This window comes from Pan troglodytes, chromosome 6 (genome assembly GCF_028858775.2).
Source record: "Pan troglodytes isolate AG18354 chromosome 6, NHGRI_mPanTro3-v2.0_pri, whole genome shotgun sequence".
Taxonomy (NCBI): domain Eukaryota; kingdom Metazoa; phylum Chordata; class Mammalia; order Primates; family Hominidae; genus Pan; species Pan troglodytes.
The window spans coordinates 132560156-132577181 of record NC_072404.2 but is presented as its reverse complement, the minus strand read 5'-3'; the positions used below and the strand labels follow the sequence as shown (position 1 = coordinate 132577181).

Here is a 17026-nt window from a genome sequence, read left to right as displayed (position 1 = left end):
CTCCCCTTCTTTCTTTTTTAAACAAACTTCTCAATGACACTGAGGATATGATAAAATAGTGAAGAAGGAGTTGTCTGCTGATTTAAACTGCTATAATCTTTTTTGGCAAGTAGTTCCGCAATATCAAGAGCCTTAAGTGCTTCTACACATGACTTAGTAATTCCCATTCTTTAAATCTACCCTAAGGAAATAATCCTGACTAAAAAATCTTCTTGCCCAAAGAGGTTCATTATAGAAGTTGACCCGTCATGTCAATTTGATATCTACCATGGAGGACTCAAGAAGTAGATTATGCTGTGTGCACAGTCCCTCACACCCATAATCCCAGCACTTTGGGAGGACACGGTGGGAGGACAAGGTAGAAGGACTGCTTGAGGCACAACTTGGGCAACAGAGACTTCGTCTCTATTAAAAATTTTTAAAAGCTGGCTGAGTGTAGGGGCGCATACCTATAGTCCCAGCTACTCTAGAGGCTGAGGCTGGAGGATCCCTTGAGCCCTTGAGTTTGAGATTACAATGAGCTATGATTGTGTCATTGCACTCCAGCCTGGGTGACAGAGTACAACCCTGCCTTGGGTCAGCGGGTGGGAAAGAGGGAAGAAGTAGATAATTCTCTTCAACAAAATGTAACAGAATGAAATTGAACTCTTATCTTACACCATACACAAAAATCAACTCAAAATGCATTAAAAATTTAAATATAAACTACAAAACTCCTAGAAGAAAGTAAAGGAGCGAAAAACTTCATGACATTAGTTTTAGCAATGATTTCTTAGATATGACACCAAAAGCACAAGCAACAAAAGCAAAAATACACAAGTGGGACTACGTCAAACTGAAATGCTTCTGTGTAGCAAAGAAAACAATCAACAGAGCGAAAAGGTAACCTGTGGAATAGAGAAAATATCTGCAAATCATACATCTAATAAGGGGTTAATATTGAAAACATATAAGCAACTCCTACAACTCAATAGCAAAAAAAAAAAAAAAAAAAGCCCAACAATCTGATTATCTGATTTAAAACTTGGCAAAAGACTCAAATAGACATTTCTCCAAGAAGATATATGAATGACCAACTGGTATATGAAAAGATGCTCAACATCACTAACAAGCAGAGAAATGCAAATCAAAACCGCAAAAAAATTTTACCTGACGTGTTAGGATGGCCACTCTCAAGAAAATAACAAGGGTTGGCAAGTTTGTGGAAAAACTGGAACCCTTGTGCACTGTTGGTGGGAATGTACAATGGTGCAGCCACTAAGGAAAACAGTTTGGAAGTTTCTCAAAAAATCAAAAATAGAATCACCACTATATGATCCAGTCATTCCCCCTTCTGGGTATTCATTCAAAAGAATTGAAAGCAGGATCTTGAGGAGAATATTTGCACTGCTATTTTCATTACAGCATTATTCACAATAGCCAAGAGATGGAAATAACCTAAATGTCCATGGACAGATGAGTGGATAAAGACAATGTGGCATATATATTCAGTGGAATAATTTTTGGTCTTTAAAAAGAAGAAAATTCTGTCATATGGTGGCTAGAACATAGATGAACCTTGAGGACATTATGCTAAGTAAAATAAGCCAGTCACGGAAAGACAAACAATACATGATTCCACTGATATGAGGTATCTAAAGTAGTCAAATTCATAGAAGCAGAGAGTATAATGGTGCTTGCCAGGGGCTGTGGGGAGGGGAAAATGAGGAGTTGCTGTTCAATAAGAATAGAGTTTCAGTCATGCAAGATGAAAAAGTTCTGGAGATTACTGTACAGTGATGTGCATATAGTTAATGATATGGTTTGGCTGTGTTCCCACCCAAATCTCTTCTTGAATTATACTTCCCATAATCCCCATGTATAGTGGGAGAGACCTGGTGGGAGGTAATGAATCATGGGAGCGGTTATCTGCATGCTGTTCTCATGATAGTGAGTGAGTTTTCACAAGATCTGATGGTTTTATAAGGGGCTTTTTCTCCTTTTGCTCATTCTTCTGCTTCCTGCTGTCATGTGAAAAAGGACGTGTTTACTTCCCCTTCCGCTATGAATGTAAGTTTCCTGAGGCCTCCCTAGCCATGCTGAACTGTGAGTCAATTACACCTCTTTCCTCTATAAATCACTTAGTCTTGAGTATGTCTTTATTTGCAGCATGAGAATGGACTAATACAGTTAACAAGATTGTACTGTACACCCAAAAATTTGTTAAGAGGGTAGATCTCATATTACATATTTTTTACCTTACACCCATAAAAAAGAAGTATCCAAAACAGAAGTATCCAGTTATAGAAACTGCCTTAAAAGAGTCTGAAGGCACACGGATAAAATACTTGAACTGTAAGTTGGAGGATAACCTTATTAAGGTTAAAGAACTCTGAAAATCTGATAATCCCCCCTCAGAAACAAATATACCCCCAATACCCAACCATAAAGTCCATGTTAAGAGCCCTATGCTAATTTTTTTTAAAATAGTAAAAGTATTTAAAATATGTAGGAAAAAAGGCTAGAAATAGTCTTAAATATGAGTAGATTGTTTTTTATAATATCACTATAGAGCAAAAGACATATTTAATACTGCCTGTAACAAACAAATAATTTAGCCCACCTTTTGGAAACTTGTCAGAAAATGGAAGTTTATCTTTGGTACCCTGAAGGAGTTAACGTAACATCCTCCAAAACAAAAATGTGTCTCCTCGCAGTGAAAGGCTTGCAGTGTGGCTGCAGCATACTAAGAGCACATAAGCTCTGGTTAACCCAGGTCTGTGTAGTTGATGGGTCACTGATAGAAATGTCTCCCCCATGCCCACCCCAATGTAAATCTCAAGACTGCTGAGGAAGAGCAGAGTGAGCATGCAGCATATCTGCAGAAAGAAGGCCCCAAATCCAATAAACTGTAACAATACAAAGATGAAGGTATAGAACCGTGGTGAGGGCAGTCCTTTGTTTGTCCAGCATTACATGAATGGAATTTTCTTTACATGCAAAGCTATTTTAATCCCATTACATGGAAAACATCCTCTAATGGATTCAAGATTTCTTTGTCTTCTTTTGTTCTCAGTTGTTGAAAATCACCAGCATCATTAACATCCCCAATTTTCCTCAAGAAAAGGTAAATAGCAAGTACAAGCATTATAGTGAGACACCACGGAGGAGACAGACTACTTCTGATGAAGAAGAACAAGCTTCCTAGTGGCTCTTAATGGTGGTGGTGAAGGGGCAACAGGGTTTTCTCAGAGAAAGTGAAGCGGGAAAGGAAAGAGAATGTTTCTGGAATGATGAACAAATAGTTATGAGGTGGAAAAAATGAAAAACAAGTTGGGTCAGATTATGAAGGGTACTGAAGAATCTCACAAGGAGTTTATGCCTTTTCCTATGGGAGCTGGCGGCACAGCTACAGTTTCTCAGGAGGGAGTGACAATTCTGTTGGTAATGATGAGCCTATGTGTTTGCTTCCTCTTTACTAGTTTGCTGCAATCTAATACTTCAGAAATTCTAGTGTTTCGCATCCATCTGACCACTTAAGTGGCTCTGCTTCAGAACAGAGACAAGGGGTTTTTACTGTTCTTATTTATTTCCCAGTCCTGTGATGTAGTAAGGAGCAACACTTCCTCCCTACTCCTTATGTCTGCAAGTGAAGAGAGTTCCTAAGAGTAGCCCTCTGAAGGTAAATGACTAGTATTTATCATTGGATGGTGAAATATTACCTATGTATCTTTGCTTAATGGGATACCAGATGAAGCGAAGCTGGAAATGCAAGGAAGTCAGTTCTCAGTTATCATATTTGGTATTTTTTTCTCCCTCAGAGAAGATGACAATTATGCAATACAGCATGTAGATACTAAAAATTCCTGTGGTGGGCCACTGACAACTTCCTGTGATAGAGAAAAAGAAGCCATGGAAGTCACATCATTTAAGATATCCTGAAGAAACCTGAATTGTCCTTAAGGGATTAAATGTCTTAGGAAGCAGTGTGCCCGCCAGCATTTGAAGAGTCCAAGCCTAGGCTGGTCTGTTTCCTGGTGGGGTGTGGTAGGCAGTAGAGGGCAACATTTAAGAGTAGATAACCCAGAATTGGTTCTGGCTCTGTCATTTATTTGCTGTATGACCATGAGCAGATTATTTAACCTCTCCAAACCATCAGTGCCCTCATCTATGTAATAGGGATAATAATATAATACACCTCACAGAGTCGTTATGAAAAGTAAGTGAGAGGGCTTATGTACTTCAGCTAGCACTGTGCTTGGCACATTAACATTCAAAAGAAACCAATAATAAAAATGATTATCACAGTATCATTATAAGGAGAGAGTCAAGGTTAGGACGGGAAGGTGACCTAGATGATCTTTAAGGATCATCTTATGCTAAGAGTCCAAGAGTTTGTAACCTTCACCGACGTCTCATTAGAACTAAGGCTATTATTCACTGCCTCCAAGGCACCGTGTGTGTGTGTGTGTGTGTGTGTGTGTGTGTGTGTGTGTGTGTGTGTTTGCTAAAGTTAGATATTTAGAGCACACTGCATACTGTATATTAGAAATCTGTGGCTAATTCTTGACAGATAGGGCCAGTGAATCCCAGGACCCGTTCCCCACGGAAATTCTGATAGACGAAGAGGATCTGGAAACACATCTCCCCCTCAGCACAATCACCAATGAAGCAAAGTGCTGGAGAGTCAGTTTACCCTGGTAGTTTACCCTGCCTTCTCTCAGTTTCATGATTAGAAAGTAGAGTGCAATCAAATATTTGAAATGTTTCCACTTTTAGGATAATTCTATTTTGCAGGTGGAATCCTAGTTAACTGTGTCAAATTCTTCCATGGCAGCCTTAAAGTGTTTCTTAGGGCTTTTAATATTCTTCTAGAGGCTCAATTAACCATTTCAGACCAGTGTTATAGCATTAAATGACTACTTCAATCAAAATATCTAACCAACAAGTACTGTACTGATTTTCTGTCTTGTGCCCCAGGATTGCAAGGCTCTAGTTAGGATCACGGTAAAAGATCTGGTTCCTAGATATGAGGAGCCCCCAACCATTATCAAAATTCTTAATAATTATCAAAAAATGTTGATATTAAAATCATCAAAAATCTTAATAATTTACAAATAAATGGTGCTCAAATATTTTCAAAGAACTTCAAATATATAATCTCACTTGATCTTTACCACAGAAGATAGGCAGGGCTTATATCCTATCTTCATTTAAAAATGAGGGACAACTTTGAGCTGAGAGATGCTAAGCCCAATGTCCAACGGCTGATAAATGACAGAATCACAAGTGGAACACAAGTTTTCGCCTCAGAATCCAGAACTTATTGCTCAATACTACTTCTAAAAGAGCCTTATTTATGCTTACTGAATAGCTCTGTAGAGAATGGCATTCAATAAGTATTCATAGATGACCTCAGTTTACTGTAATTCAGGATAATTTTTTCATGATTAGTTTTAAATTTTAGTCAAAGTGGAATAAACATTTTTATCTTAGGTGAAAAATATTATATAAGGAGATATAGTTATAGCACCATATGGACAATACATAAATCTGCAAATACTATGTTGGTCATTACCCATTAGGCCTAAGGAATAAATACATCCTTATGCAAATGTGGCATAGTGAACCACTCTTCAATTTCCTGCTAAGTGAAAAAAATGACATAGACTTGAGTAAAATCCCAGGAATGATATTAGATCACTTATCTCTGTCACTCTGAATATCAACAAAATAAAGTAGTTAACTCCATAAACCATCTCTCTCTCTCTCACTCATACCCCCCCACCCTTTTGCTATAGTGCTACAACACAAGTCAAACAGCCTTCCTTTGTCATTTTTCACCACTAAGTCTTCATCAGACATTTTGCCAAGGAAGTTATGGCTTGTCATACCTGAGGTGAACCACACGAAGTTTCTTAGAGGTCAAAATGTACTTAATAGCGGGACTGAAAGTGGCTCTCAGCTACTTTTTTTCCTCCCTCAGAGAAGATGATAATTACGTAATACAGCATGTAGATACTAAAAGAGCAGGGAGTTAAATATAGGTAAATAATAAATACACATTCATCTCCTGAATAAAAGATTACAGAAATATTCCCTGCTCTGATTTGATTCCCTTAAAATCAATTTCAGGAAAAAAAAATTGGAAATATTGGGTATTTATAAATTGGTCAACCATGTGGTTAATAACTAAGACAAATATTTTCTACTATATACACTTATTAAAATGGTACAAAGCAAAATACTTCTTCATATTTTGAAGTTTTCTCTATTATTTTCTTGCCAATACTGATTACTATCATTCATTTATAGAGACACAGAATGCCACATTAGTATTTTTTTTTTTTTACCAGTTTTATTCACAACAACATTTATTTCCTGAGTTTGGTCTATGTGAGACCATAACTGGTGTGAAATTCCTGTCAAATGCGTCAACACTCCCGGGATATCTACTTTTTGCCAATTTCAGGCTTCCTGGCCTGCCTAAGCGAGGTCTATCGATTTACCCTTATAAAGTGAAGTCTGGAAATCTGCCCCAAAGCCTCTTGAGTATAGCTTTTGCTTAAAATGAGGCTAATGCCCATACACTATACAGGGTCTCAACATTTGTTGGTTGCAATTCATTTTTTTATAAGCAGTGTACTTGAGATACAACACTGTGGTCAATGAATGCTTTCTCTGCTATCATAACGAGTTCCTGTGGGGATTCCACAGACTCACTTTTGGCACATGAGGATTGAATTCCACAGCTCTATGAATGGCCTCTACTGCATTCATCTCTGCTGTGCTCAGCCCCCGCCGAGATGCAGCCTCAGGAGAGAATCTGAAAAGCAGAAAGACAAAAACCATCCAGGTGGGACCACTGCTTGGGCATCAACCCGAAAGCATCTACACATCTAGGGCCCATAAAACCACAGTGAGCCAATAGCATGAGCTCTCCAAACTTCTACTGCATGGAACCTCTGAGTGACCCCACGGACCGAGGCCAGCAAAAACCCCAGCAGAAGCAGAAAGCGTGCTTGCATCTAGTCATGGCAGGAGTTAAATTCGGCTGTCAAGTCTCTGTCTAAATAGCTAATCTAAATCTTCTACGAGGTACCTGCTCAGGTCAGGGGAAGAGGTAGGACTGACAAGGGCAGACAGTGTAGGAAAAAGAGAAAACTAGGTTACAGAAGAGCGCACTTGGTTAAAAACAGAACTGGGAAGGATTTGAAAGGAGGCCTCCCACCCAATGTCAGTGCTGCGATGGAGGTTAAATCGTTGCAGCTTCAGCAGCAGGCGAGCCTGCTTGGGGCCATTCCGGCAGAGGGTGTGTGCATGCCCAAACTGCGGGCAAGACACCTGCCCAAGTGAATGAAAAAAACCAGACCATGCAATCTCTTTCTCACCTCACACCCAGGGCTAACTCCAGAGCTGTGCTTGGCAGGCAGACACCACAGGGGAAGCTGTGACAACCCTGGCCCTGCCCTCCCAAGCTGGAGTCGCTGTGTAGGGAGAAAAGATGTTGCAGTAGGTACTGGCGATCTACAGGATAAAAAAGAATGAAAGAAAATTACTTTGGTCTTGAAGTGTACACACACTTAACAGCAAACCTGTCTGATACAGCAGAGGCTGGTTTCCTGTTCTCTGCTTTCGATGCTACAGAGCGATTATATTGGGGAAGCGTAAGAGTTTATGAACTCAAAAGCAGTTAAGCCATCTATGCTCTTTCATCTGACAGGCATCCTTGGATGCTTATGAAAAGTCTATATGTCATAGTCACCTGCCTGAACAAAATAGGCAAACGTACCATTGAGATGGCAACTCAAAGTTAATAGACCAGTGGGGGGCTAATTTGAAGTTGATGAGGCAAAGAATGAGAGATGACCATCCTGTCTGCCACATTCCACGTGTGTATGACACTACCCAGTTATGGACCGCTGAAGGGAGAGGAATGTGCAAAAAACAAATAGAAGGATGGCATTCTGTGTAAGTCCCAAGCAGGTGTTTTGGTATCTACTGTCTCACACCAAAAAACTCATCTCAGAAGCATGGAATTTCAAATAAATCCTGCTTTAGGATACCTTTACACACCCTTACATTACCTGAGGATATACATTCCCTCCTTCCAATAGTGAAAGAAAAGAACAGCAGGTTTTGGAAAATGCATGCTTATAAGCAGGGGTCTCATAGACTAAGAGAAACTTCCAGAGAAAGCCCTCAGAGGCAACACATCTCAATTCCGGTCAGGCATTAGTACCGCGCAAGCTATTATTCACTTACTTGTCAGAGACAGCTCTTGCTTTGAGCAAAGCAGCTGTGTAGCATATTGTTGCTGACTTTGGTAAGCTTATATCTGTTGGAGAAAAAGAAAGTAGGAACACATAAGTTTGCAGGTAACAAAGAGCAATCATTTTCAATACACTAGCATTTTAATCACGTTTAAGTGCAATAAAGCATAAATGAAGAATATTTTAATACAGACATTACACAAGAATTTCAGCTATTCCTTTCTGTATCAACGTGGTATGTGAAACTAAGGGTAGTTTGTATTTTTGTGAATAATTCATGTCCAACAGGCTGACTCTTAAGCAATCACCTTCTATTTTAAAATATGAATTTTCATATGTTGAGTTTAAGCAGAGTATAGCTATAAATATATAAATTTAGATATCACATGAATATCCTTGATGTGAAAGACATGAAAGTGTCTTTGTCACTTACAAAAATTTCTCAACAGGTATATGAAATGCTAATTGAAAAAAAAAATCTAGATTAAAAGAAGACTTAGCCAAATGAATGATTCTTTAGTGGACAGATTTAAACTAAATTTCCTTTGCATTAAATTTCAAGTTTACATTCAATTTTTAATAGTGCTTGTTAAAAATGTAAAAGTCCAAGTTGAGGATATATATATATGTCTAATATATAAATAAACATATATAACTTTTAAAGGGTATATGTATGAAATCTTTAGAAAACTACACAATTTTTGCTCATGAAAACCTATCATAAATCTCCTTTCATATGAAGCCTCACTTGTCATCAGGAAAAACAGTTCCTTTCAATTTTACAAAAATTTCAGAAGGGCCAGGGTGGGTGTGGGGTTCAGATAATGAGTTTACAGGAAAGTGAAAGCACAGGGTACAAGTGAGAGTAGATAAACTCAAAGAGGGCACCCCTTTGGGTGAAAAATGTGTTCTTAAATTATGATTGCATTCTTTCCAGAATAGGAGTTAGTATTTAATACTTGCAACCAAATTTACACTATGACACAGAAATACCTTAATTCAGAACAGGTAAAAATATGCCATTCCCAGATGCTGCAAAATTCATTCTAGGTTAGAGGAACTCTTTGCACCTGGAATGCCCTGCGAGTTTCTTTGCAAGGCTGTTTTCAACTTAGAAAGGATTACAGTAAAGTAGAAATGAAAAATAGAAGTCCCATAATTAGCCAATAGACAGAGGCAGAAGAAAACAATTTCATAAAGAAAACCAATCTCTCTTTCAATAAAGAGTATTTAATGCCAATTCCAAGGAGATTCCTAAGGAATTTCTCTTTGAGGGAAATTTCAATGACATTGATAAAACACAATCATAGAAAATAGCACAGAATTGAAAGGAAAACAGGTCTTTGTACCCGTAATCTCTTAAACTATATTCAAGCAAAATGTCACCACCACATACATACTATATAAAATGGTGCACTTACAATTAAGAAGAAAAAAATGCCAGACACTCATGGATTAGTCTTGTTGCTTTTCCAGCATCTAAACATTTAACAGCTTTCCAGTGTGGGGAATCAATACAGGAATGAAATATGTTGTTTTCTAGGGTATACTCATTGATTGTTATTCGAAGCTAATAAAAAAAACTAGATGACACATGGCCTACTTAAAAGTTCAGACTTTTTATTTTAAAATTACCCAAGCCTTGTTTCCGAAAACAATGATCATAACTATTTGAAGGTGGCAGCACAAGAAGGAGCCTCTTTTTAATGACTTAGCTGCCCAACAAGAAAGATCAAGTTGTGTTTGATGGTTATCTAATCAATCAAATGGACACTTTCACCCAGATAGAAATACAGAAAAAGATACATTCGAGGTGTTCCAGCAAATGACCAGAGATGCCTAATCAAAGGTAATCTTTAATCTAGAATCCTGACCTCCATTCCCACTAGCATAGACAGGACATTCACAGCTAGAAAAATGCAACAGCATTCAGCAACATTATGACGACTACAGTACCTTTTCTCCATTTTTAAAATGTTTGCTCCTTCTCCTTTATTAAGTAGTATATGTGCACAAGAAAAATGCTTAAAAATAAATAACCAAAATATATTTTAATCAATATCAAAGAGGGAAACGTAGCTCTATGAAAATACCCCATTCCCCATTAGTGGCATGTCATTCTACTTATCTTTTTATGCTAGTAAGTTATTTTGTTCTCACTGATTAACAGAAATAGAAAATAGCAAAATATTCTTGCATGGCTGGTTTATTTAGATATTTTCAATGTTATTCTTTTTTCTGTAAAAACATACATCTACTTGGTAATAGCAATTTGCCTCTAAGGAGGAATGAATCACTCTAAAGAAACGGATCCTAAATTTCCCTTCACATAGAGCATCTTGTTGCTCAAATAGGTTTTGGTTTACAATTTTCATTTTTGAAAATGATGCATATTTTTCTGCAGAGCACTTAGGCAATATAAATGGAAAGCTTTTACATTTTGACTACCCAGCAATTCCACTTCTAAGACTTTATCCTAGGAAATAATCATCAATGTGCACAAAGATTGTTCATCACAACATTGTTTCTAATGGAAAACTGGAAATGGCCCAATGTCCAATCATAGACTGGCTAACATGCTGTAAGTTCATTCACAGGGTACAATTCCATGCTGTCATTAAATCATGTGGTGGAAAGGTACTGAATGATCTGGGGGAAATGTATTGTGCACATATCAATAAGTTTATAAAAAGTATGCTTTAATATTCATTTTTAAAAGCATTTCTATGCACAAAGATTGGAATAATATGCACCAAATATTGTAGACTCCCCTTATCAGTAGTTTCACTTTCTGTGGTTTCAGTTGTCCACAGTCAACTGCAGTCTGAAGATATTAAAAGGAAAATTCCAGAAATGAATAATTTATAAGTTTTAAACAGCATGCCATTCTGAGTAGTGTGATGAGATCTTGTTACTGCCCTGCTCCATCCAACCCGGGATGTGAATCATCCCTTCGTCCAGCATATCCGCACTGTAGATTCTACCCGCCCATCAGTTACTTTGTGGCCATATGCGTTATCAAAGTTATCACGGTGCTGTCATAGTTATCACTGTGCTTGTGTTCAAGTAACCCTTATTTTATTGCATAATGGCCACAAAGTGCAAGAGTAGTGATGCTGGCAATTTGGATATGCCAAAGAGAAGATGTAAGGTGCTTCCATTAAATGAAAAGGTGAAACTTCTCAACTTAATAAAAAAAGAAAAAAATCATACACCGAGGCTGCTAAGATCTACAGCAAGAATGAATCATGTGATATTGTGAAGAAGGAAAAGCAATTTGTTAGTTTCACTGTTGCACCTCAAAACTGCAAAAGTTATGGCCACAGTGTGTAGTAAGTAGAATGACAAGAAGGAGTGGCCACATTCACGTAACTTTATGACATATTGTTATAACTGTTCTATTAGTTATTGTTAATCTCTTACTGTGCCTAATTTATTTATTTATTATTTTTATTTTATTTATTTTTTGAGACAGAGTCTCGCTCTCTCACCCAGGCTAGAGTGCAATGGCACGATCTCAGCTCACTGCAACCTCCGCCTCCTGGGTTCAAGCGATTCTCCTGCCTCAGCCTCCTAAGTAGCTGGGATTACAGGCACGCGCCACCATGCCCAGCTAATTTTTGTATTTTTAGTAGAGACAGGGTTTCATCATGTTGGTCAGGCTGGTCTTGAACTCCAACCTCGTGATCCACCCACTTTGGCCTCCCAAAGAGCTGGGATTACAGGCGCGAGCCACTGCACCCGGCCTACTGTGCCTAATTTATAAATTAAACTTTATCATAAATACATATGTATGTGAAAAAATATTGTGTATACAGGGTTCAGTATTCTCCATGGTTTCAGGCATCCACTGGAGGTTTTGGAACATATGCCCTAAGGATAAGAGGGGACTACTCCATCAGCGGTGTTTATTTCTGCATGGCGAGATTATAGGCAATTTTTCCTACTGTTTATCTGTATTTCCAAAGTTTCCTGTCATGTACATGCAGTAACTGTTTTTTTTAGCAGATAATGATGCTAGAGGGAAGAATTCTGTTCTATAAATTGCCTGAAGCAAGTTCATGGGCAAATACATTGGTGGAGCCAGATACCGACAGCATAGACAAAAGTAGAATTTATCATATGAGGTGCTGTCAGTCTGGAGATCTATCAGATGTAACTTTCACATACTCTTGTGAAAATTAGTGTGTTCTATTTACAGTATGCCTGCTATAGTATAGTTATCTTATTAGCCATATTTTAATCTAATAACTGCGTAACATCTAAACCAGAGGCAGGAACTGATGTTTTGGCTCACCATTAGGAAGAACCATAAATACTATCCTCTAGGAGAAAGTATTTAGGCTGCCTGCTCCATGAGCACCTCCTCTTTCATTCCCACCTCACCCCACAAAAAAGGGTGAGGCTTGGTTATTTTTGCCTATTATAATTTTTAAACTTAATATTTTGACATAATTAGAGGTTTCCAGAAATTTATAAAAATAGCACACAGTCTTGTAAATGTTTCACTCAGCTTCTCCCAACGGTGATATTTTATATAACTGTAGTATAATATCAAAAAACAAGAAATTGACATTGCTAGAGTACTATTAGGTACACTACAGACCTTGTTCATTTTCACCATTTTTTACATAAAATCAAGTGTGCATGTCTATCCAATTTCATCCCATAACTAGATTCATGTAAACACACCAAGATATAGAACTGTTCCATTACCACAGAGGAACTCCCTGGTGCTACCCCTTTATATTTGTACCCTCCCTGTCCTTCCTCAAACATGTCCCCTGGTGATCACTAATCTGTTCTGTACAGTTCTGTCTGCCTGCTATGACTTCATGCTTTTATCACTACGGAAATGGATAAAATGATAAGATGAATAGAGTAGCTACCAGTAGTGATTGAAATGGTGGCAATAAGAACAAATCATCCGCTTTCCAATATTGCCTGTAATTTATTCAGAAATTTTATTTTGAGGAAGCAACTCAAAATCATTCTAAGTTAGTTTGATTTTGTATGAACACACTGACTCTGCAGTGCCCTTCTGACTTTTGTAAGTGGCATTTAGCTAGCTACATTATTACCTCTTATGAGTTAGAATCCAAAGAGCAAACAAAAGGAAAGGAAATAATGAGATATCACATAATTCCATTACTCACTGCAGAAACAAGGAACGCTAAGTAAATGTTTCTCACTTAGTCAAAGCTGAACTGCTGGCATTAATTTTTCTTCCACCTCTTTGCCATCTTATGTTTTATAGAAATGTTTTCCTGAAAGGAGAAGAAATTTCCCCAAACATCTTAGGCATGCAAAATCAAACTGTCACGAAAGCCTTTCATTAAAAGTTATAATCCTGCACTTCACACAAATGGAATCAGACTCATTTTTGTACTCATTTTTGTCTGGTTCCTTTCACTCAGCACATTGTTTTTGAGATTCATCCATGTTGTAGCACGTGTCAGTCATTCATTCTTTTTCATTGCTGAGTAGTATTTCATTGTGTGGATACACCACATGTTTATTTATCCTCTTGATAAAGGACATTTGAATTGTTTTCCCACTTTGGACTATTATGAAGAAAGCTGCTGTGATCATTTTTGTGTAAGCCTAAGAAAACTCATTTCTCAGGGATATGTAACTAAAAATGGGATTGCTGGATCTGAAGATAGATGTCTGTTTAACTTTATTGGAAACTGTTAGACAGTGTTCCAAAGTGGTTGCATGAAGTTTGCAAAACTAATATATTGTGTTCAAGGTAAGGAAAGTGGTTACTGCTGGGCTGGAGGGCAGTTATTGGCTGGAAGGGAGTATGAGGCAACCTTCTGAGATTTCAGGAAGTTCTGTTTCATTCTGGGTAGCAGTCACATGGGTATATACATAAGTGAAAAATCATCCCTCTGCACTTAAGAGTTGTACCTGTAACTATATGTAATTGATGCCTCAATTATATATATATATATATATATATATTTTTTTTTTTTTTTTTTTTTTTTTTTTTAGACAGAGTTTTGCTCTGTCACCCAGGCTGGAGTGCAGTAGCACAATCTCCCTCACTACAACCTCCACCTCCCGGGTTCAAGCAATTCTTGTGCCTCAGCCTCCCAAGTAGCTGGGACTATAGGTGCACACCACCACGCCTGGATAATTTTTGTATTTTTAGTAGAGACAGGGTTTCACCATGTTGGCCAAGGTAGTCTCGAACTCATGACCTAAAGTGTTCTGCCCACCTTGGCCTCCCAAAATGCTGGGATTACAGGCATGAGCCACCGCACCTAGCCAATAAAAAATTTAAAAAAACAAACAAAGAAACAAACAAAAAAAACCCTAAAATCTTGTGGTCACCTGAAGATGTCTTATCTTACCAATCTGACCTCCATAACATTTTACTTGCCTACAGTACAGGACTGCCAAGGTCAACCTCCCAAAATCTTTTTCTTTTATAGGTGAGAAATATGGGCCCAGCAAAGTTAAACGATTTTCTTAAGAGCCACCTAACAAATGAGTGGCAGAACTGAACCTGCAATACCATGTCCTTGTCACTATCACATAATGTTAGTGTGATACCTGCTTTTACTTTCCCTATCATCATTCTTCACTGTTTTTTTGGACAATAGAGTCATACATTAAATCCTGTAATGTGGGAGACTTTTGCTTCCTCTGGTCTTTAGCCACCCTGAAAACCTGCTTATAAGTTTATACCTGACTTGTACATACTTATTTAGCTATCTGTCATTCTGATCTTTTTGTACACTTTAATCATTTATATTTCCTTACACTTTTATCTATTGGGACTAATTGCAATTTCAACTTTTAGTCTTTCATCCTTCACGAACCATTTTCCAGTTTTAAAAAAACTCTCTGTATCTCCTATGCCAAATAGTCTCAGCATAAAGTAAGTTATATTAATTGAAATTCCACTTGTGGTTTCATATTTATCTTTCCTCTGAATTAAAATAAACAAATAAAAGGCTGGGCATGGTGGCTCACACCTGTAATCCCAGCACTTTGGGAGGCCAAGGCAAGAGGATCACTTGAGCCCAGGAATTCAAGAAACAACCTAGGTGACATAATGAGACCTCATCTCTACAAAAAAATAGAAAAAATTGGCCAGGCATAGTGGTTCACACCTGTAGTCCCAGCTACTTGGGAGGCTGAGGTGGGAGGATCACTTGAGCATGGGAAGTTGAGACTGCAGTAAGCTGTGATCATGTCACTGTACTCCAGCCTAGGCGACAGAGCTATACCCTGTCTCAAAACAAAAACAACAAAAAAGAGCATGGCTTTCACTTTTTGTTACTTTTGTTTGTTTCAGATTCAAGGTACACCTGTGCCTAATATTCCTTTTATTTATTTATTTATTATTATTATTTTTTTTTTAACTATAGCTACAGGATAACATGGTCTCCTTCTATTAAGCTCCTTCCTTTTCGGTAAGAATTAAATCCATGGTATTATTCTCATGCTTTGTCTACTTTAGTAGTAACTGAAGTATCAACAAGGCAGGAATTTTTCAGATGGTTTGATTTTAGCAAGTGAGATTTATACAGGCATTCGCATGATGTCCTCTACTATCTTCAAATTCACAGCCTTTATAGAAAGCACAGCTGTACATACCACCTGTTCCCCTCTTCCACATTTTTTCTCCTCATGTCATTGTTAACGACTCAGCAGAAGTAGGTAGGCACTGATGGGCTACATGGGTCCTGACAGGCTCTTCTCCCTTAGTTACGCTCCCTTGAAAGATTATCTGTGGGTTATGGTGGGTCTACATAGGGTTCAGTTTCTTGTAGTTAAGAGATTACCCGAGAGCAAATGAAATAAAGTGGTTATAGTTTAAAATAAGAAGTTTTCCCACCCAGGAGACAAAAGTTTCTGCACTAGGATTCCCATTTGTTGCTTAAGAAAGAAAAACCAAATTCTAACTCTTTTACACCAATGTTCAGAAAACCTCACAAATGTCTCCCTCCAGGACAGAATGTGCTCCACTATAGTGTCAGAGGTCACCTCACCAGCCCGCTGCAGTGGCACTCCACTCTTCCACACCTGAGTGCTTTCCCACTGTGATCTCTCAAGTACCTCCACTCAAAAGGGGGCATGGTGTGAATGTATTGTGCCACCCCCTTCACTCTGGGCTCGACTGAAGCCCTACCTGAAATTGCCCCAGGCCTCTCCAGGGCCCATAAAATAAAATCCAAGCTTGGATTTTAATCCAGTCCCCCTACCCCCCCACACCCCCAGCTAACTCACCCAAGGCATCTTCTGCCCTTCACTGCATCCCTCCTCATCCCTCTGCTCTAAGGGATACAGACAATTCTCCAAATAAGCCATGCCAATTGTGCCTCTGCACCTTTCCATATGCTTTCCTTGCCTCAAGCACCTTTGCTGTCCAGTTCAGACACCACCTCCAAGGGGAAGACTCCCGTCACTCCTCCTTGCTGCGTGCAGTGCCCCTTCCATCCTGGGCTAAAGTGTATCGCAATCTTTATACTTAACAGCAATTGCCTGTTCTCTTACTTCCCTGTCCTGCATACATGGTGTGATTTAGGAGTAAAAGCTGTGCTTCTTCATCACCTTGCACCCACAACAAAAAACAATGTCTGAAATATAGTTGGCGCTCAGTGTTTGCTGAATAAAATCCTAAATTAATGTACTAACATCTCAAATATCTTGATATTAGCATCCTTCATTTTGCAAACATTTACATCCAATTTAGCTCCTAGAAGCCAAAATTGATCAGTGTTGTACGTTCTAATAGGGAATCAGAAACTTGTTATTTC

General features: G+C 38.3%; 1 protein-coding gene across 18 annotated transcripts in view; it reads right to left on the bottom strand.

The window, feature by feature from the left end:
* Window positions 1-17026, bottom strand: part of ST7 (suppression of tumorigenicity 7) — a 274150-nt gene that overhangs the window by 32169 nt on the left and 224955 nt on the right. For all 18 annotated transcript variants that reach the window (XM_024357612.3, XM_024357614.3, XM_063813857.1 and 15 more), the window contains 2 exon segments: window positions 8245-8317; window positions 6703-6805 (listed from right to left, as the gene is read on the bottom strand). In XM_024357612.3, the coding sequence (XP_024213380.1) occupies window positions 6703-6805; window positions 8245-8317 (176 nt within the window).